Here is a 22,669-nt window from a genome sequence, read left to right on the forward strand (position 1 = left end):
GACGTCTGCAACACTACTAGATTTTGTGCATTTTATTTATCTTAGTGAACTCACAAACACGTTACTTTGACAACATTCATTTGGCTTTGCTCTGTTAGCGGGTGAGAAGGAGACATGAGGACCCTGGTCAAGTTTAGACTTTCCTTTGCCACCAAGTCAGTTAGCAGTCAATGATTTTCCTTCTGAAGCTAAATTTACCATTGTGGGACAAATTCACAAATTATCTGCAATCATTTTGTTTGGGTATGATTTGTTAAAGGTTCTCCGTTTCATGTTTAAAGTCTTAATGTAGCAGCAAACCTCTATTTGCTATAACTGAAGTGCATTAATCTCGATTACAGACCAGAAGCCAACTCCCCACTCCAATAGTGCACCATGTCTAGGATTATATATACAGTAGACTGATTCAAATGCTGCTTTGGTGAGGGGGGCCGTTGAAGGAGACGACTATTCTGCCTGCATTAGGTGCCTGACTGAGCCCCTCCTTCATTTCCCCCCAGTTGAAACCCAAAGTGACGCGTTTGAAGGTGAGGACTAAAGCATTCAGCTGAGGAATCGACTGGGTTTCACCCACTGGATCAAAGTCTTTCTCTGTCGGTGGGGGTCTAGCAATTTAAAAGCCAGGCAGCTCCGTGAGAAACATCCATGTGTTTGGGTCCCGCAGCTTTAGGCTCATTTTAACAGACACACACACCCACACACTGTTCAATGCTTTCATCACAGAGAAAGACACCGTACAGCCAAACAAGCATCATATATCTCCCTCCCTTTAGGACGGAATCTGGTCCAGACAAGCGCACACGCTGTCTGCAGACTGCAGCAGTTCTGATGCACGGAGCTCCCAAAATGTCAACCACTCAAAACCGAGCGCCACCCGAGCAGAACTAAGCGCCAGATCCTCTCACTTGGGCGGGTCGCGCTACACTAACTTCTGTCGAGCACAAAGTCCGTTTAACAACAAGAGCTGAATCAGAAGAGCGAACTGCAGTCTTCTACTTCAGCTCTTTAGAGACGTTTTAGGGGTTTTGGGGAGGGCTAAAACAAACCCGTAATGCTCAGTGAGGCCTTCATCACTTTTCTTCTACATCTACAGATGTGTATCGATGGATTAAAAGTTTAAGATAGGCATTGGTCTAGTTTTACTTTCTTTATTTTTTGCAAATTAAAGAATTCCCTTTATGTATCTGAACCCCAGAAAAGGCCTCTGGCTTCTATGCCTGTGGGTTGCCAGGTATTCTACAGCCTTTCAGGACCCACAGTGGCAGCCGTGATGAATGACGTTTGTGTGCACTGAGGCACTTTTCTACCTGGTCCTGCTGTGTGAACATGGTTAAGAGGTATCAAATGCAACAGCTGTGCAATCCGATACAACAGCATTGCAGGGTCTAATCAAGCTCTACGATTGTCTCTACAATTTCATTTTGCCAACCCTCGCTCAGTGTGAGGTAAAAGACATTTTGGCTCCGTGTTTTTATGTTTCAACCTCTTCTCGGCGTTCATCACTTTTACTCGTCACTTTGTATTGAGCTGTCATCAGTGATAGCATGCTATAGCTATAGTGAGATGGTGAACATGGTAAACATTGTACCTGCTAAAAAATGTTTTCCGTGTGACGTCAGCGTACATTCTACTGAAGTACGGCTCGACAAAGCAGCTGCATGGCGCTAAGTTCCTGGTATTAACTCATTTGAGCCTGTCGTCACTTTATAAACGGGGAGATCAAAAGGCAAGAAACTTGGACCATGCGTGGTAACGTTTATTCCGGACATGCACAATGTACACCACAGAGATGAAAACTGGCACATACAGTATATCGGAAAAGAAACCGCCATTGATCGGATTGGAATGGAGGTTTGGAGTGTTTTACTAAGCAGAGCTTATAGACTACAGTTAGAAAGCTGCTCCTGACCACGTTCAGCTGTGGCATGTTTGTATATGAGAGCAGCAAACTACACTCAATGTGATCTACGGAAAGGACACACAGATTTAGATTGGTAGTAAACGCGGGGATTCTTTGGATTTTGCTGCTTTCAAAAAGTAGGATTTGTATGTACAACTTTGTGTTTCCATGGAATTGAGAAAAGCCTGTTTCACACAAAACATTGATCATTACAAACACAGTTTGACATTGATGTTCAGTTCAGGACTTGGTGGAATTTCTCGGTGGGTGGATACATTTTATCACTCATCGGGGGAAAATTAGTTGGTGTTCCTCTAGTTTCATTTTAAGCCCTTAAACGTATTGTTTTATCCTGATTCAAATAGCATGAGATTGAGAGGGAAAAAAATGCATTAATGCCAAAAAAGAAAGCTGATTTAAATATGTCTACATGGTTACGTTACCTGTGCTTGTAGCATAAGCCAGTAATGTGTCAATACAACAGCCCTACGTAGCCACAGGGGACTAAATACAGTGAATTCTCTCTGATAAAGTGAAGAATACAGACAACCTGTCGTGCTTGAATTTCAGAGAACTGTTCTTTAAATGCTATTTGTTGTAAATCGGTTCAACTCGGACCTGTTCACTTACAAAAAATAAATGTGTGTCGGCCCGATTTGGCCCACAGCATGCGTACATGTTGCATATATATTCCTATATAAATACATTTCATACTAATACAAGGAGTGGGAGTGAAACAGTGGAGACTATCAGTTAATGTTTAACAATGTAAGAATGACAATGGAAAATGGGGAGCCGTGTTGTAGAAAGGTAGTATTGGTAACTTGTCAAATGGAGTTTAGGGGAACAAAATGAAGGATAGACGCCTCTAAATCCTGTTTTGTGTGTAAAGAACTGGACGATGTCACGGAAAAAAATAGGGAGTTTCTGCATGCGTTTTATTCTGCGGCAGATCACGGCACGGTTCAGTGGAGTCGGGAGATATGAAGGGGGTTAGATCCCGGCCCACTCACATTCCACAGGGGCCGGACTCACATAATGTCCACGATAAAGTGTAATAACAATCACTTTTTTATGTGCAAACCCGTTGTGACTCCTTAATAAGAATAGAGACAACTAATAACAGTCAAAACGAAGGCGGAATGTTGGGTATCAACTTTCAGGCATGCAGCTGGTCTCAATTAGTTTTTAGTTTAAAAAAATTAAAATAAATAAGAAAAAATATGTTTCCTCCCCTTTTTCACAAACCCTTCAATTTCTAGTGACAATGTAAGTGCTGCCGAAGCAGCCGTCATAACAGTCCTAACAAACCCAGCACCACTTTGCATACAAACGATTTATAAAATGTACATCTATATATATGTGTATTCATATATTCATGTTTCAAATGTATTTGTAGCTGTATATACGTTGAATGCAAGGGGTTCTGTAAGGAATATAAGAGGATTACACGCAGCTGCCCGTATTTGACGCCCAAATTCAGAATCATTTTTTCAAAGGACGTAGAAATGTCTGTTGTTCGTTCTCTCTTCACGCGTAGATCATCCTCTTCGTTTAAGCGCTTCATTATTCTAAAAATAAACATTCATGAGTCCTCCTTGTCACTCGCAAGTCTGCATTTCCTCTGTTTTAACTTGAACCAATTTTACATCAGGTTTTTATTATTTCTATCAAGCAAATGTTACAGGATTCTAATGCATGCATCATCTTCTTCTCTGCATGTGTTTATTTGTATTACCTGCTAAAGTACCGACTCATGAGTTGCCTTTTTTATTTTGCTTTCTGACGTCAGTCATGATGTAATTACAATATGGCAGAAAAGTTGGAAATTCTACTTCCTTTAATTGAGCTTTTCCCTCTTTGTTGCATTGGTGGTTTGCCTTTGACGGTTGATTTCTCCCCTCGGTTCCTCCACGTCAGTGGGTCACTGCAGAAGAAAGAAGGAGAGAAGTGTGACATCGTCAGTGGAAGTCCGATCGGACACAGAGACGGCAAATGAGTTACTCTGACCGGCCCAGCTCAAGTGTCGAAGGATGCGGGCAGCAGGTGAGCCGCCCTTGCTGCGCAGTCAGCGCACTACGGTCACTACTGTGCTAAATCAATCCACACACACACTCACACACTCGTGTCTCGGAAAAGTGCTGAGTTGTGACGTATAAAAGCACACATCTGCTGCTTGTGTGTTAGCGTCATATATCACCTATTCTTTGTTAATAGACACTGAAGCCCTGTGCTTGGACCTGTGCACACATACCACACATGATTTTTAAGTGATGTACCTTAAGGTACACACGTGTTCTGTTAGGCACGATGCACTGTGTAACTGAAGCCTTTGGTCATGATCACAAACACAAAAACAAGAGCTATCCTTGTATTTTATAACGTGTCCTCCATGGCGCTGTTTTCTGCACCTGAAACTGAGACGAAGACGACAATGATGACTACGCCCAGGACGATGGAGAAGATGCTGAGCAGACGAGCCAGTCGACCCAGCCTCTTGGCCCCGTCAATATCCCCCACCTGGAGACTGTTTCTGGACTGGAGACACACAAAGGCACAGAGTATTACCAAGAGGAGTAAGGCATAGAGATGTCACATGACAATGAACAACAAAACCACGTTGGTGAACACATGGTATTTCTCTAACAAATTGGCATGAGAGAGGAATGGTCATATTAACAAAGATAAAGATGGCTCACAAAGGAGGTACAGTATGCTTAATGAATATGTTCCACTGGGGTGATGGAGGTGTGAAGGAGCCTTCATTCCACTGAAGACTTGTTTACTATTATTATAGTGGAAAGGTGGAAAAGATGTTATACATTGAAGAGATGTTTTCTCTATATTGGCAAGAGATCAAAAAAATTATGACAATTTGTGTAATAGAATAAATTGACATATATGTAATTGAAAGATGCGCTTTCCGTACAAGTGCAATGCAACATAAAATTTGAATTAGAATTAGCCCTGCATCCTATTACAGATATACCAGCACTACCAGCAGCATGACTCTCTCTCTCTGAGAGTCACACTTTAAAAGATTTATACGCTGGTTTCCATTAGTTGACGGCCAGGTTATTTCAAACGGGAATTGTCACACAAAATTAAAGTAATGTTGACCTGCCTGCTGGGTGCTGTAGTCCCTCAAAGTAAAATAGTAAAGTAAAATAGTAACAATAATTGTCGGTGCATTTGTCTTTTTCAGATTGAGATTGATGGAAGGATGTGACCTGCAGAGCCAATTGGAGGGGGGAGGCGAGGGAAGCGTTGCAAAGGGGTCGTAGATCAACTTGATGCTGTGTGTATATATTGCTGTGTGTGTAACGCAGGCTTGGAGACCGGGTGATTTATGTGTGTGTGTGAAGCATGACGGATGGGAATCCTCCATCCCTGCTCCTTGCTTTCCTGGGGGAGAGCCCCCAAACCACAAATCTCTCCCGGTCACTGTGTCCTCATCAAAATAAGTTGGATTTGGGCTATTTATAATTTGTGATGTGATGTTGAACACCCATCAATGTACATGGGACCGGTGTACAAATGCTGTTTGCATCTTTAATTGAATTAATAATAATTAATAATAATTGAAACCAAAAGTTGAATGTCTGAAAGTATAAATGACGGACTAGAATTTAATGGATTTTGGTAGTTTAATGTAATTTTCTGACTATGAGAACCATATGAGATCATTAAGACTGAGTAAGCCAATCTAGTCAACAAGTGTCTGTTTGATTTAAAGTAAATACAAATTGTATACGATGCAATAAACATTTTATTAAGTGATGAAATACAAAACTACCGTCATGTTAGTAGAGTAATGTGTACACGCAGTGCTGAAATCCATCACTTTAGGCATAAGAATGCATAACCAGTCCCGATGTAACATGATTGACATGATTATTTTCAAGTATTTCAGGTGACGCTGCGGTAAAAGAACGACATCGTTGCAGATTGGAGTGCTGGAAAAACATTGCTTAGTCCGATAGATTCCGCTTCCCGCAGCCTCCCTGTGGCCGTGGGACCGGATGCATCCGTCATGCAGTGAAAACGCTGCAGTGTTGTGCTAGTGGGGTGGTGTTGATTTCCTTTGCGTAGCGCTGGCTGGGCCCCTTCACGGGGACACTTGTCAGCGATCTTTCGATACTACCACACGTCATGCAGGGAGGTTAACGCTGTGCAGGGATGCTTTAAAGAGCAAAACTTTGAGTTTCACTTATCAGGTTTTCAAGTGGCCTGTCCATCAAACCACTTTGTGGGAATCGACCTCCGCCAGCTTCCCTGCGGGGAGATTAAAACAACTGCCTGTTTCCACGTTGAGATCATTCAAACGGTCAGACGACGGTATCGGACAAGTGTCCCGCCGAGTCGGCGTTGAAACAACAAAAAAATAAAGAAAATAAGGAGATCACATGAAACAAATATTTGTTTTTTTATTCAAACCCCTCATGGAATTTGTTATAACAGCATTTTTTACGTTTTAAAGCCTGGTAGAAATTGTAGGAGCTGTCCTCGGTGCTGAATGTGAGCCAGTACTCCTCTCATCTACATTCAATTTCACAATTATATTTCTGTACGGGGCTTTTTGCCATTTGCACTTTAAGGACGAAATAGCACCTATTAAGGGATGATTTATTTCCTCCATTTACCTGCACTGGAGGTCCTACCAAAGACTAGACATAGAGAGCAGAGTTTATAGAAATGAGGTTAAATGGAGGGAAGGCAAGGTGAGACCTTACATCAGTGGGAAATTAAACAAATTTAACTTAATGATGCCATTGCCAAGTGTGGTGAAACGAATAACAATACGTTGCGTGTCTACAGTAATAGATGGGGTCACACTGCAGAGGGAAAAGGAGAGAGACCCCTCCTCTCTCCCCCCCTCCTGAATCCCCTCCGTGTTACTTCATCTCCTCGCTCCCATGAGCCTCTCTGTCTTCGTGCTTGGGTGTTGTCACATCACAGCACGGCCGTTCCACTTAATCACCTGCTGCTGAAAAGGTGACTGATAATGTTAACACCCAAAACATGATCTTGCTTGTTTGAGAGTGGGATTTCCCTTGAATGACAGAGTTAAGAGGGTTTGTTTCCAGTTTATTAAATTACGGTCATGTAATTAATTCAATAAACGTAATGTCACGTTCCTTCTAAAGTATGATAAGCCATTTAAAAAAGAAAGTGACAAGACATTTACTTGAGACTTTTTTCAATTCGAGGCATGATTAGGAGATGATCGGCCTGATTATGTTTTAATAACTTGCAAATTGGCTTTGGTACATTTTCAACATGACTTAAGCCTCAGAAGCTCAATCATTTGGGATACATTTTCTGTCACACACACGGGGACACATTTCAGCGTCTTCCTTTCAGGAATGCAATGTGACGCTATGGTGGAAACACAATCCCAGTCGGGCCTTTATTGATTCGGATTCACATCACAGAGAAAAGCGACATCAGCACCTTAAATCAATGTAGGTCCCTCTCAGAAAGCTGTCTGTATCGCCTGAACAGCATACTTTAAAACGCTGTGTATTGTTTTATATTAGCTACAAGGGCTTCAAGAGATTATGCGCGTGCGTGTGTACGTGTGTGTGTGTGTGTTTAGTGGGAGAAATCTTTCACTCAGATGATGTACGTCTATATTGATTTACAGTGAGAGTCAGCCTGATCATCTTGGTTTTCTGAATAGGAATTTCTACCTTAAAAGTGTCTTGTCCAATGTTCATGGTGCTGTCAGTGTACACACACACACACACACACACACACACACACACACACACACACACACACACAATTCTCTGTAGTGTTCAGCCTAGGAAGGTGCAGGCCACTAAGTCAGTAAGTGCTCCCCTTTTCTTGTGCCATCAATAATAGAGAGGCAGCGTCACCCCGCTGGAGAGGGAACACGTGCAACCCGGAGCTGCTGCGCCTGTCAGGCTGGCAATCATGAGCAAATAAAACGGGTTTATTTGCATTTATCCCCCCTAACTTCCAATATTGTTTAGCTATTTATCTTTGTATATTTCTTCTATGTGGCTGTAACTTTTTATTTTCATAGAAAAGGGTAATTTGTATTGAAGTAATTGTTGTCATATTCATGATGAGAAGAGAATGTCTCTTTAAACCACTTTGTTCTGGTGGGATGTAAAGAGAATTGTGGCTTCTAAGCAGGGATTTTAGTCTTGTTTCACTCAAATGTCCATTAAGATTGCAAACCACTCAATGCGGTCGGATGATCCAGTCTGTCTGACCCACAATGGCTCTGCACTCATTCTCTGTCAGCTGTAAAATGCCTTCGTGCGACTCCTTCAGCTCATGAATTTCATTTTTCCTAATAAAAAAAGTGATGGTATTGAAGGCCATAGTGGTATATGCCTTGTTCCATTCAGCCCTTCAGTAATACGCAAACTGTCACACTGATGTCCACACTGATATCAAGATGAGCAGAGCGCGCTGCCATGGCCATTTGTTATGTTGTGAAAATAAAATTAGATTAGGACTATTCAGTATATCCACAAAGTGCGGGCACAGTGTCCATAAAAGGGCAAACATCTGTAACTAAATCGGTATCAGGTTGAGGCAGGAAGAGGAAGCACTCACCACCAATGAGGAGATTGTTTTCTCCTGATTCATGATTTTAAATGGTTATCACACAACAATAGTCCAGGTACACATTGATGATTAGTTACTCTATACTTTGATGCGATGCAAAGCAGATGCCACGGTTCATATAATCCCATTCTCGGCATATCAGTAGCAGTGGGCTGCTATGAAGAGCCCAGGAGACTATTTGGGGTCCTGTGTCTCGGTTCTGTGACTCGAGGACACACAAGCAAGTATTTAATCATAAACTGAAGTTGTTTTCAAAAGCCCACCTCTGGTGGCTGCTATCATGTTGGGGTATTAAATAAGGCACACATATGATGGTATCTTTTTTACAAAATCCAGCAGCACAGGCTTGTACAGTTATGGTAACAGAGTCTCTCTCCACCTTCATGAACTCATATTTTAAGTGTAAAAATACAGAATAAACTATGTTAAAGATTAATTTGACTTAATTGCTACTTAATTGTTTTAATTGTTTCCTTGATTTTTCTAACAAAATTTAGCAAAAATATTGGGATACTGTTACAGCCAGACATTATTATTACCATTATGATTAACATCGGAAATAATAAATCTATTTAATATTATAATATGAGCAGCGTATGGTTTTCTCTCTGCAGGACTGTGATAGGCTTCATATAATTAGCAACAATAGTATGGTGCTCTCCCAATATATCTGCTGTAATAGATTGCACATAAGAAGTAATTTACCAATGCACACTCACACACACACACACACACATTCATAGTCATCCATCCAGTGCAGCATTGCGAGTCCATATTTCACCAGCAAATCTGCCGAGCGTGCAATAACGCTCCTGCAGTTCGGGCCTTCCCATTACTGGGATAGGCCCGTCTAAGCAGTAAAAACCTATTACCCCTGCTTCTCCAATCCCCATAATTGACTGCACATCTTCCGTGTTTGCCAGCCACAAGCCTTCTCCACCGGAGCATCTGTCAGAGATTAGTGGGTTGTCCCGCTGCTGGAAGTGGCGGCGTGCGATGGGTGTAGTGTTGTCGTTAGAAATGCACCATCTGCCGGCACAAAAAGATGCTGACTCCTTCGACAAGGATAAGTGAGGCCCCAACGGATTACATTTTAATTACGGTTCATTTTGGTCATTTACTTTATGTTTTGTATCTGCACCTCTTTGTGCCTACGGCGATGCTTCGTCAAGGTTTACAGTTAAAACCAGCAGTGGAATTCTGAAATGCAGTCTTTGTAATGTGGACATGTGTCAATTTCCATATCTACACCACCATGAAAACGGTCAGGTGGCATTTTGGGCCACTTGGGGCCAGCGGACAGGCGGAAACAAAACACTGACATCACGGCATAAAGCGGCCAACCGCGTTTGCGTGTTTACATTCCTGCACTCAAAAGGTTGCATCGTTTGCGTCCGCTTGATGAATCTGATTTCTTCAGACTTTGCTGCGATAATAATCATTTAACGGCAGCGCCTTTATTTACTGCTAAACTTTGGGAAGTATCCGTTTCACTTGGGCGGGGACGCTATCGGCACTTAGCCGGGATCTGGCTCTCGAGGGCTGTTATCCTGCGGCATCAACCGCATTACTTTTGATTCATTTGTTCCCAGCAAGCGTTGTCAGTCTCTGCTCTCCTGCTCCCACTCACTCGCACTTATCTGACATCACTGTGGTATCTGACTCAATTCCTTTCTAATCCAGTGATAGCAACTACTTTATGGCCATTTTCTGTCTGTGTGCCGCCGCTCTCCCCTTGTAGCGAAGAATGTTGTCTTCTTCTTTGCGAACTCCGTGTCACCTTCCCGTAACCTCAGGAGAGAGAGAGAGAGAGGCTGGTGGCTGCCACAGAACTGCTGCAATCTGCCCTCTGCAGATGAACCAAATAAACTTCTCTCGCCTTGTATTGAATTGGAGGCCGGCTCCAGTTTCTCCCTCCTTCCCTTTTCTTTCTTTTGCCCTCTGTCAATGTCTCTCTCTCTCTCTCTCTCTCTCTCTCTCCCCCCCCCACACACACACATCTCCGTGCCTGACTTGTGAGTGTCAGTGTGTTGATGATGATGGCCCAAGTGCACAGCGTCTTGTGGATACTGTCTGATATTCCCTCTGGTGGGTGGTGCCCACAGGAGTGATATTACAGAGCTAATAGGTTGACTGCATTGCCTTTGCCTTGTTTCTGCTGCACAGTGTCAGAGGAAAAGAAACCAAACGGATGTTTCAATTGCAACTCAGCTGCCTGGCGGCCAACGGGAGTTAAAAGCCTGACGGTTTCTACTGATGCCACTAAAAGACTCCTGGAAAAAAAAATCTGCCAGATACTTCATGCAGAAGAGCGTCAACAGGCTTATTTATCTGCACTGCGCAGTTCCAGTGGACGGACATCCCGGCTGTTGTTTTCTGCCTCAAACGCACAGATTCAGTGGTGGAAGTATTCAGATCCTCTACTGAAGTAAAAGTACTAACAACGCACTGTAAAAACACATGTCGCATGTTCACCCTTGGTAATTGTTAATTAGGTGCACTATAAAATAAAAGTATGCAAGAATAACCGGGAAAAAATATATTTTTTATATTTATATTTAAGTTCCCTTTACCGAATAATACTCTGATGAGATATTATATCATTAGAATATCATTAGTTCAAGTTAAGGGGAACATTTAATACAAAATATATTATATTATTAAAATTTAGTATCAATCATACGATATGCAAGAATATTAATGTAGCCAGTTACAATGGATCTCATTTTTAATTATTTTGGATAATTGTTTATATTTTATTATATTAAATGATTTGTTTGGTTGGAACAATTTTCAAAAATAAAACACTATTACTCAGATTCCAAAGTAACTGAAGCCGTGAAATAATTGTAATGAAGTCAAAACTACTGTAGGTTACAGTTTCGTCTGAAATTGAATTGATTAAAAGCAAAAGGTTTCATGCGATTACGATACTCAAATAAAGTACAAGTACCATAAATATGTACTCTATGAGGGAATTCTACTTTCCACCACTGCAGAGTGCTCACATTGATGATGTGGTACAAGCAGAGGTCGCGCATAACTAAACACTTGTTCCCTGTTTGTGTTTTGAATGTTCTGGATAGTGATGATCCACATTGAATCTCGGAGGCCACGTCTTGTTCATGCCTTCAATACGCGAGAAAATGTCGTCCAACAGGTTCCCATTTGGGAATAATCCCCATCTTTAAGAATATTGTACTGTGTGCTTCATTTTACCATAAATTGAGCAAAACAGACAGATTCTGTTTCAATAGGAGCACAATCCCATTGAAGAAGTTTGTAGTCATAAACACACTTGAAGTCGTAGGGTCTCATCAGTAAGTCAAGACGAAGGGGTTTGAGTGATTCAGCAGTGGATCGGAGCCTGACGCACCGTTTCAATACCTCAGCAGATGAGGAGGCAGCTGACTGGAGTCAACTGAGAACCTGCTTATGGAAGATTGGGGCAAATTAAAATGAAAGGTGCAGGATCTCTGCCAATCTTACGGGAATTCTTTTCAGATTGCGTGTATGTGTTTGCAGCAACCCATACACTAAAGTACGGTGTAGTGCAATAAAACTTTTTTAAATTACTAAATTTAAAAATATATATATTTGCAGTTGTTATTCCATCAGACCTCATTTTACATATTGACTTTGTGAATTTACAAGACCTACTTCAAACACCCGAGTCTACTTAGAAGAGTGTCAAGAACAATAATGATGGGAGGGGCGATTTAACGAGATAGAAAAAGTGCACCGCTAATTGTTTGGGACAATGTAATCACACTGGTTGTAATGAGAATTCCACAGCCATGTTGCCTTGTATCCACTGGCACAAGTCATTTGGACTCATGTGTGGGCTGACATGCCATTAACTTGATCTTTTTATCAAAGGGACTTTTTTACTGTAGCCGCAACAGCACGGCATAAGTCGTTTTTCTAATGTGTCACTACCAATGAAGCACGATCTACTTTATCAATGCCGCACCAGATACCTGTGCTTTTTCTTTTTCTTTTCCATTTGACCTTCACACAATAGTTGCATTACTACGCCTAAAAGAAACAGCAGTATCCATATGTGGGACATTCAGCAAACGTTACTCTGTCTGCTTGAAACGAGCCACGAGCCATCGCAGCCTTTCGATAACAAGTCCACCCTTTTTTTTTTACTGCAGACCTCACACCACTGCAGACGGCGACATCTGAGCACCCTCGACATAAATGATGTAGACTCGGTGAGATGCGCTGTGATGTTATTGCAACGAGGCCACGCAGTCCACAGTTGGGTTGGACAAACGGTGTTTGTTGACGACCAACTGAGCATTTTGTCCCCAGAACGTATTGATCGGAGAGCGCTGAACGGTGGCAGCATGTCAAGCCTCTGCGGCTGCCCGGCGAGGCGTCGGCGTCTTCGCTGCATCTTGTATCAGCATTTCCTGCATCTTGAAACTCTCAGTGAGAGGATCAGCATCAGCGTGAGCAGAACAACTCCTAGCTGAAGCCTTGGCACTGAAAGCTGAGGATGCACTGAGCTCTGCATGTACTACATGTAGGTGTGTCTGTGTGTGTGTCTGTGTAGGTGTGTGTGTGTGTATTCTAGGGAACACACGGGTATGCAGTTTATTATGGAAACCAGATCAACCTGCACTGCACTCTAAAACCACAATTCCCTCTTATTGTAGAAGAAGGAATTCTACAATATTCAGATATGTACAGTAGAAGAAAAAACAGTTCTCTGCTGTGTTATGTGCAACACAGTATGTATGTTTTTGTCATTTTTTTTGTTAGAAAATAAATTAATCCAACCAATGACGTCATCCTGGTTCATCTGTATCATTATTGTTTTATATGTATCCGAAAACAATATTTTTTAATTTTTAAAGTAATTGATCAATCCCATTAAGTGCATTTTTAATTTCTTAATTATTTGATAATTATCTATAAATATTCCTCGCTCAGGTTTGATGACCATTCTCTGATACGGACCAATATCAACGTTCTCCTAAATATCACTGTCACTTTAACAGCATGTTAACTCAAAACAATAATACGAACGTAAAAGAGATTGGAAACAAGTTTCAAACCGGTATAAATAATAAAAGTTTATAAAGTTTGAAATGCAGACAATTTTGGATTCCTTATTCAACCCAGATGCGGTGCAGTTAATCAGCCCGTTCTTTCCATCATTTGGACCCAAACACATATTCATCTCTCGGTCCACTCCAGCTTTTTTCTTGTTTTGGACATCTGCAAAAACAGGTTTAGTTTATTAAAAAAAAAAAAAAAAACCAATATGCTCACCATGATGGAGTACACCAGCGCCACAATGCTCACGGGCCAGACGGGGCAGAAGCAGGACAGGATGACGAGGATGAGGTAATCCTTGGGCTTCGGGGTCTCCTGCACGGTGGCGTTCCCGGTGGAGGAGCGGCTCAGGCTCGCCCTGGACGGGGAGAGGGGCGCGGCGACGCCCAGCTGCCCGGCGGAGCCCGACCTCAGGGCCCCGCCGTGGCCGTTCAGGTCGGCCTCCTGGCCCTTGTCGCTGTCCATGTTGACGGTGAAGGAGGTGGACATCTTCATCCCGTTGCCTCCGGGCTCGGTGGTCAGCGTCAGCAGCTTCTCCGTCTCGTGGGGGTCCGCGGGCCGCGCGCTGCGTCCTCCGCCCTCGCTCAAGTTGGACTTCAGGAAGTCGGTGTCTGTGTTGATGGCCATGTTCAGGGCTCAATTGTATCAAATTAGATCAGGAAAATAGATGTGAAGAAGAAATAAAAAAAAAAAATAGAAAGAGTTTAAATTAATTAAAAGCCAGGGGGAACCGACAACCCATTAAGAACGACGATTAAGAAAGAAAGAAAAGAAAAGTATGAAATCAGAGCAGAGATAGTCGGATTCCTGCAGATATCATCTTCCTCTTGGCTCACTTTCCGTCACCGTCCTTCACATCCAACGTGTGGCTCATTCCCGAAACCTCCCTGATACATCCAAGCAGGAGCTCCCGTCGCCCGCTGAGATCCACTCACACCACTTTCCTTAAAGTCTGTCTGTTCGTTTAAAAACAAAAAGTAACTCAAGCACTTCTCCTTCCTTTTCTTTATACAGAAAGATGGAAGTGACGCGTCTCTCTCTCTCTCTCTCTCTCTCTCTCTCTCTCTCTCTCTCTCTCTCTCTCTCTCTCTCTCTCTCTCTCTCTCTCTATCAAAGCGAGGACCGACCACCTCAAATCAGCTCCACTGGTTCTCCACGACGCAGCAGCGCAGCGCTTCTACCCGACCTGGGACCAGTGTCAAGTCAGCCGCATCGAGACGGAACTTTTCCGGTAAAGAATTACAAAATAAAAGCCCCCACTGGAACTCTTTGGGCATAGCGGAAGTAATGAATCCACGCGGCACATGCTGTAAAACTCACACAGGTGATACGATCTTGCGGGGTGACGTCACCACACTCTTCGGCCCTTTTGAGAGGAAAGGAGTTGGTGCCTGGTGCGGATTGAGGAGTTCAAAGTTGCCAAAGCCGGCATCGTGTTCAGACAGCTGAGTTCAGTGAGACCTGTTTTCCTTCGGGATCTACATTTAACGGTATGTGTTTGTGGCTGCTGGTGTTGGATTTTAACCCGAGGCACATGATGTAATATTCTGTGTCGTAACATTGATGCAATACAATATATTAGAGGTCTTCAACAGGGGGGTCCGCGGATGTACTGCAGGGGGACCGCGAAATGTTTGGTTAATAAGACTTTTCTTTTAGAATAAAAAAAAAATTTCAACTAATTTTTTTTTTGTCTTCAGAATCAGAATTGTTGTAAATTGATGGATTGAAGATCTTTCAGTCCACACAGGACACACACAGGAGCTGTCTCAACCTGGGCACCGGTTCACTCACAGCACCTTTAAGGCAAATGCGACAGCACAGGCACCATAACTGTAGCCTTTATGGCCTGTGTGGATTTGGCTCCTTGAGTGCTGATTCAATGTACAGCTCCATTTGCCATCGTGTCAAATAACCTTCGTGTATAAACTGTGTGAATGGGAGACTGGTCTCCAAACAAAAGCATTAGTCAGAGGATTGCAATACGTAAGACCAAAGAAAGACCAAAACAAACATGTTTTTTTATGCCCATTTCTTTGAAAAAATGTATCTTACTTTGATCATACACTCACTGTACTTCCTGTGGGAAACCTTTGTTCTGCCGTCTCGATGCATATTATGCTGGAGCAGGGCAGTCTGTTGAGGAGCAGCCTCCCTCCTCCTCCCTTTCTTCCCCTCTTTTTAACATCAGCACCAGTGGTTTATGGAGCAGCAGCAGATTGTGCTGCTGTGCAGAACCCACTGTAGCTCAGTGTTTCAGTCCGGAGTTTCCAATGGCACATCCATGCATCTTAAATCAATTCTTTACTGAATCCTTTTTCCTTTTTTCCCCTTCGAATTAGCAGTGATGGTACTCAGGTGTAAAGCTAACGTTAATACCTTGCATTAGTTCTCTAACGAGTGCTATGTCAAAGCACAGTTCTAGTCTCCTCGTTGAGTTGCCTGACATCAGGCGAGACTCAGCAGGTGCTGCATTAGTGACGACGGTGGTAAAGAGCTGGATGTTTAATCCGGTCTTCCTCGATCTGCAGCTATTGATTTTCCTCTTCGTTAGACTGCTGCATTTGCGTCAGCCCCATTTGTCTGAGCGACTGCTACACTCCACTGTGACCTGTGGTGGTGAATGTGGGGTGATGGAGTCACACAGCAATGAGTGAGATCTCGGTGTGATGTCACACGATCGACCTGACACTTCATCTCGATTCACAAACACGAGTGCATTCAGATGCACTAACCTAACCTAACCCGTAGCCTTATATTACTAACCCTTACCAACTCACAGCATCATATTTTATTTTATTCCTCTTACACTGTTGTCTTGTCGTCCATTGTCGTACTGTCTGCTGTTATGCACCAACCGCCCAGTCAAATTCCTTGTATGTCTGACATATTATAGCAATAAATGTGTCCTGATTCCTGATGTGCTTTTCGGTGCATATCCCAGATGTGTTGGTAATACGTGTCCCTTTTTTTGAATGAAACTTTGTCGGTGCTGCTGTCTCTCTTTTTAAGATGTCTAAAGGAAAAGATGGGGAGAAGAGAAGCAGTAGATTTAAGCCAGGTCATTTATTTTTACGAGCCCCTTGACTCCTCATGAAAATGAAACCGCTGGGCTCAGGATAATGTCGTCAACGTGGTTCAGGGATAAACAGGAATAATTGTGGTCAGAGCTCCACCCTGTGGAAGGCCGCTGTGCTTACAACACAGACCCAGAATTTACTTAGCTTTCATTTTATTTCATAGCACTTAATTTTGAAATAATATCTATTGTTTTTGGGAAGGTGAAGGCACAGTGGGACTGCAAAGACGGCATTAATGGGGTTGTTGGGTTGCAGAAACATCTGGTATGAAGACACACAGGCAGTCATTTAACTAGTGTCCATTAATCGGGGACCTTTTTTTATACGTGATTTGAAAAAGGAAATATTACAAAACAATATTACAAACAGCAAATGAATTGTTCAAAATTTAATACGCTTATGTGCTTTCTTGAGAGGGTTGGATTAGACCACTGGTGTCCGAGTGGTTGTGTGACACAAAATTCATCAGTACAGCCGAAGCTTGCTTGTTATAATGGTGTTATAACAATGTTAGCAGTTCCCTCTTGTTCAAAGTATTTATGCTCAGTAAGCGAAGGCTGACTCCAGCTCCATATATATTTCATACATGTGAGTGGAAGGCAATTCATCTTCTCGCTTACCTTCCTGCAGGAAAGCACAGAAGCGTCCGAATAAACAAAGCCGCACACGCATTCCATTTATGTGTCTACATTCGACTGCGTTACGTTGACAGTTCCTCTTGGGCTGTTGTTTCTTTACGTTGAATATTTCTATTTTTAATACTGTGAAGTTGTACACTTCCCCTAGATTGTATTTTTGCACATTTCTTTGCAAAAGCTGTGTTCACTTTACCATCAGAGTGTAAAGTCCATAATTGAATTGTTTGTCTCACTCATGTTTGGAGGAACTGGAAAAAAGGGGCTTATGTCTTAAATATACCTTTTATACCCCTCTACTGTATTTATTGGACACTATCCTTGTTTTAAAGGCAAAAACTAAGTGTGTAGATTTGAGATGCAGCATCTTAACTCCTCCTCAGCTCATCGCCTCTCCGATTCTCAAACCTCTTCTGCAGCCTCGTATCAAAACATGCCTCTATACTTGTTCCTGTCCTCCTGGTTCTTCTCCTCCATGCGCATGTTCAGCACGGCCAGCTCCCTCTTGACGGCCTTCTTCATGCCGGGGTCCAGGTCCAGGACCCTGCTGAAGTCCTGCCGAGCCTCCGCCTCGTTCCACACTTCCGCGTGGGCCTTCCCTCGCAGGTAGTAGGCCTTAAAATCACCTGGAGGCCAAACACAAGCTCATGTTACCGAGGCAGGAGTGTATGCGGGACGTTCCTCTCTGATGTGTTGTATTTAAAAAGATGTAATAGTTTTAAGTCTTTTACAACTTCTTTAAACAGCCTTTTTTTAACTTTAAGAAGCCACTCTATCTGTAAATGTTAAATGTAAGTAGTTGCCCATTGTTTTTACAGAAGAGGGTCATTGTGAGGTGCTTCAGGCGGTAGAGCCCAACCCCTCCGTCAATCAAAAGTAGTCACGCCCTAAATCCTACCCAGCTTATTATAAGATATTGAAGAAGACCTGAAACTAGACATTGAAACCATTAACTCCTGTTTACAATGAAACCATTTTTTCATAGCCTTCTATAAAATCCACCTTCTTTTTGGCCCCGGAGGAGTCGCCCCCTGCTGGCGGTAAAATATACTGCTAGTTTAAAACCCTCCAGCAGTGCCTTTTTAGATCCTGTCCCCTGGAGTCTGTTGCTTGAGTCCCACACATCCCACCTGGGTGCTGGTTGATGATGTCGCTGGTGTGCTCGATGGCCTCGTAGTATTCCTCCATGCGCAGTAGACACTGGCAGTAGTTGAGCGTCAAGGCGTTGGCCATCTTCTCCAGCTTCAGCCACGGGACCTCCCACGCTTTCTCCTGAAAGGGGGGGGGGTCATTTAAATCTGTACACACTGCTTCTCTCTGTCGGCAGTTTGGGACCAAATTATTGGATTAACCTTCGTCTGAACATTCTTGATGCAGATGATGGCCTCCTTGTACTTCTGTGTGGCCTCCTGGTACTGCCCCTGTTTGTAGAGCTTGTTGCCGTGGCCGTGCAGCACGGGGACCACCTTCAGCCTCTCCTCGTCGCTCAGAGCCCACGTCTCCCTGTCGTACTCACTAGGCTGCTGCACCTGCCAAACACACACACACACACACACACACTCACATAGTTGTGTCCTTTTTGTGCAGCTTCCCTTTTGACGCACATCCACACAAATCCCCCCCGTTCTCTCTCACCCTCATCAGCTCCAGGACAAAGTAGAGGGGTTTCGGTTCCTTCATCAGCTCGTCCAGGTCGTCGTAGCCGAGGCTGTTGTAGGCGAACATGTTGGCCATGCCACACGTGTGGATGTGCCAGTCCACTGGGTCTTTGCCCTCTGCAATGCGCCTCATGCTCTTGGCCACAAGTGGATAGATTCCGGTGTGCTAGAGAGGAGCGAGGAGGAGAATATATAATGGCATTACGCTAAAGGAGACTTCGGCTATGTGAGCCGCTTTCACATTGCGTCTAATACACTTCCTTTTTCAACAGTAACTTAGTGCAACGATACTTCCCCTACCGCACCTCCCCCCGTGCAGGTGTTCGGATACACATTTTGCATTCAGCTGATTAGAAATGGATTGTAATTAAAATGAGTTGTGTCACATTATATCCAGTCAATTTCCTCAGTCTATTGTGGCAAGTTTGCCCCCACTGTTTGGAAGTGACATTGCATAACATCCCCATTGGTGTGTGTGTGTGATGCTGGCATGTTGTTCAGAGAGGAGTGAATACATGCTCTAAGCCCCATCAAATCTAATCAGAGAGGAGGCGAGTCACTAGTGCTGATTCAGCCGGAATCGGAGCCTATTAGGGAAAAGCGAGGCTGCTGCAGATTAACGACACTACGCCTCAACCCATTTGTCTCTGACGCACACGAGCACGCCCACAGAAACAACAAATGATGGATTCAATGAGAGAGACCTTCAGCGACAAATTCAGAGAGAGTATACATGCTTCATGATGCCTGTCTCTTGTGGAGGGGCTTATATATTTATACATTACATATCTGCAAAGCCTATGAGACAAGTTTTCATAAGAGGAAGAGGTCTCTCAGGCCGTACAGATAAGTGAGAACTCACTAAAATGGTCCTGAGGCAGTTTTCTTAATAGATAAATGTGAATTACATTTATTTATTTATCAGTATTAGTTTAGCTTTGTGAGTGTTTCTGCGTCAGATAGCCTTTTGACCCAGTATTAAAAAGAGCTCACTTCCTTTACATTTACTCCCTTTACAAAGTCTACATTCTAACTCCTCCTACTGACAACGACGCACTGCGCTTCACAAAAGAGCCCCGAAGGAAAACGGAATTGAATTGAAACCAAACACGATTGGCGTCCAACTCGGAGTCTTTCAGCACTCACAATGGTGTCGCACCAGAATTCCGCCACCTCCCCAATCCTCATGGAAGACAACAGCGTCTCCCAGATGTCCAGTTTGAACATGTTGCCGATCACTATCTCCATGGGCGTCCCCACCACTTTGCTGTCATCGATCACCGTGCGCTCGGCGTCACACAGCTGTGTGCGGAAGTGGAACGTCACCTGGAGGGAAAGGGACCACCGGGAGAAGCACGAAGCGATAAAATGGAAGAAGGCTCCTCTGATCACTAATACCGTGAATGTAGGAGACATTTTTTGTCACAAGCCTCACGCATTTTCCTTCCAGGAAATATGAAGCAGCAGTTTCTTTTCCAATTCAAATACGGTGCCATATGTCACAAATGTCCTCTCACAGGGTGTGGAGGAGTTCCCTCTTGAAAAAAGAATTGCACACGTACATAAGAGCGTTCTCTACGTTATAAACTAATTAGAATCCAGTTCTTATTACCAAACACAGAAGAATGTATTCCTAGCTAAAAACATAACTTCTCTGTTTTAAAACCATTTCTTTATTTATATTAAACTAGCCTGTGAGACTCATTTACAATGGTTCAGTCATTTGTCCAAAAGATAAGACAATCAATTGCTACTTTTCTGAAATTTGGTTCATTTAGATTAATTAACTGCACATTAAATCGCTGCGTAGTGGAATAGCTGTGTTCTTACCACTTGTTCTATTACTGAGAGCTACGCTAATTTACCATGAAATGTAAATAAATACCTTTGCCCCAGTGATGAATTTTGGGATGTCCCCAGTGCCTCCATGCAGGATGGTTTTTTTGATTCCCTCCAAGCCCAGTAACATTGTATCCTGCATATTTATCACTAGTATGGATCACCTTTTACTACAACGCATGCACACGTATCTGTGTGTGTTACACTGGCACGCGCGTATGGATTACTTGGAGGGGTTGTTCCTGGTAGATTAGTTTAGGTAGGGATAATGAGATTGAAGACTTGTCCTCACGTTTCATAATCTCTCTGTTGGTTCGGGTAATGCTCATCAGCAGTTTCTCTGAACATCTGTCCAGAGAGTCAGAAAGTGTATAACGTTTTTCTTTTTTCTTTAGGTGTGCACCTAAATGTATGTATGTGTGTGAGTCCCAATACTATAGAACGTACCTTTACTAGACTAGAATAAGTGTTCGAGAGAAAGAAAAGAAACCCAAATAAGTCTGAGAGAAGGACATGGTTTCCATTCCAGAGGAAATTTCCTGGATTTATGTGCATGTGGTGATCCGAACAATGCCGAGGATACCGAGAAACGGTGGAGCAGACAATTACTGAGTGGACTCCTTGACCTTGTCTACCAAACATCTGTCTTGCATCTGGGCACTGTGTGCGTGTATGTGTGTGAGTAATCCAAGGCTCCCGTTGTGTTTGCTCACAAAGTCTGCAAGCAGTTTGAGGGGGCAATTATCCTAAAACATTACCCAGTGTTAATACCTTATTCCATACTAATTGCGCAAACAGAAAACCCAATAACTGCGCCTTGGCAGCGCTCACAATTGTATAACTCCAGCTCTCTGTTCCCTCTGTGGTGAAACATTCAAAAGTAAGTATCTCATCAGGCAGTTTGGAGTCTTATCTGTATTTAAATAAGGCCTCTTTATCCTCGGAAAGGGCTGAAACATACAATCAAGATTGCCTTTCTGTCCGCTCATGTAACAAACAGGATTGGGCAACAGTCTGGCATGTAGTGAGTCTCCGAGCCAATAGGAGATTATTATGCGCCCTCTTGTGGAGGAGGTCGGTAGTGCAGCAGCAGTTCATCTCCTTCCAGAAGATTTTGGGCCTAATTTGGAAGTGCGTAGCCCCTTAGACGTATTTATATGAAATCCTGGGCCACACAAACAAAATGTCACATGACTTCTGTAATGGTCACAAGAAATCGTGATTCCCTCAGAGGTGTCAGTGGTTGTTGGCTTCATGAGGAACATCATTAGAATAACAATGATCCTGTATACTCAATAATCATAAAGAAATAGACAAAATGTCCCCCATTCACTGTGGAAACGCTCGGCCTATGGTGGGGTGCTTAGATAACAGGTTTGTGTTGCCATAGCTACAGCCTTTTACATAATTATATCTGAGTTTAGAAGTGAAAAAAAAAGTGCGACAATTGTTTTTGGACCCCAGTCTGTATTATGAAAGAAAATGAGAGTCATGAGAGGTTTGTACGTAATAAGGATTTGGTTTGGTGATGTCATCGTGTGTGTGTGTGTGTGTGTGTGTGTCCTCACGTATCGTCAGTCTGTATAGGAGTGAGTGGAGGCAGAGCAGCAATCCTTTAAACCTGTTGGAGAGGTAATGCCACCACGATGGTGTGTTCCATGTCAGAGTGACTCACGATGCCTGCGTCACGCCGCCTACATCTCACTTTGCTGCTCTGGCTTTGCGTGTCTGGCTGCATTTGCTTGTGTGTGTGTGTGTGTATACGCGCATGTACATTGCAGCATTGGGAATTCAATGTGCCAGTTTGCCGATCCGCATACAGTCTTCCAGAGCAGCTTCGGCTACAAGCGGCCCTCGCAGCGAGAGGTGCACACTCGGTCT

The 22,669-nt window shown here is 43.2% G+C and overlaps 2 protein-coding genes across 2 annotated transcripts; both read right to left on the reverse strand.

Moving 5' to 3' along the window:
- Window positions 1-1,732: 1,732 nt before the first annotated feature.
- trarg1a (trafficking regulator of GLUT4 (SLC2A4) 1a) lies at window positions 1,733-14,733 on the reverse strand. Its single transcript, XM_040185920.2, has 3 exons — window positions 13,793-14,733; window positions 4,312-4,438; window positions 1,733-3,827 (listed from the first exon to the last, which is right to left on the reverse strand). The coding sequence occupies exons 1-3, from the start codon at window positions 14,201-14,203 to the stop codon at window positions 3,817-3,819; spliced, it is 549 nt and encodes a 182-aa protein (XP_040041854.2). The 5' UTR covers window positions 14,204-14,733; the 3' UTR covers window positions 1,733-3,816.
- Window positions 14,734-16,623: 1,890 nt separating this feature from the next.
- aipl1 (aryl hydrocarbon receptor interacting protein-like 1) lies at window positions 16,624-21,013 on the reverse strand. Its single transcript, XM_040185550.2, has 6 exons — window positions 20,835-21,013; window positions 20,096-20,275; window positions 18,927-19,115; window positions 18,644-18,820; window positions 18,422-18,563; window positions 16,624-17,917 (listed from the first exon to the last, which is right to left on the reverse strand). Exons 1-6 carry the CDS (start codon window positions 20,928-20,930, stop codon window positions 17,718-17,720), a joined length of 984 nt encoding a protein of 327 aa, XP_040041484.2. The 5' UTR covers window positions 20,931-21,013; the 3' UTR covers window positions 16,624-17,717.
- Between the last annotated feature and the right edge of the window lie 1,656 nt (window positions 21,014-22,669).

This window comes from Gasterosteus aculeatus, chromosome 1 (assembly GCF_964276395.1).
Source record: "Gasterosteus aculeatus chromosome 1, fGasAcu3.hap1.1, whole genome shotgun sequence".
Lineage (NCBI taxonomy): Eukaryota > Metazoa > Chordata > Actinopteri > Perciformes > Gasterosteidae > Gasterosteus > Gasterosteus aculeatus.

Coding starts and splice junctions, on each gene's coding strand:
- trarg1a (XM_040185920.2), bottom strand. CDS start 14,203: ATGGCCATCAACACAGACACCGACTTCCTGAAGTCCAACTTGAGCGAG. Junction 4,439..13,792: donor CGCTGGTGTACTCCATCATG/GTGAGCATATTG, acceptor GTGTGTCTCCAG/TCCAGAAACAGTCTCCAGGT.
- aipl1 (XM_040185550.2), bottom strand. CDS start 20,930: ATGCAGGATACAATGTTACTGGGCTTGGAGGGAATCAAAAAAACCATC. Junction 20,276..20,834: donor AATTCATCACTGGGGCAAAG/GTATTTATTTAC, acceptor CTTTCCCTCCAG/GTGACGTTCCACTTCCGCAC. Junction 18,821..18,926: donor TTGTCCTGGAGCTGATGAGG/GTGAGAGAGAAC, acceptor TGTGTTTGGCAG/GTGCAGCAGCCTAGTGAGTA.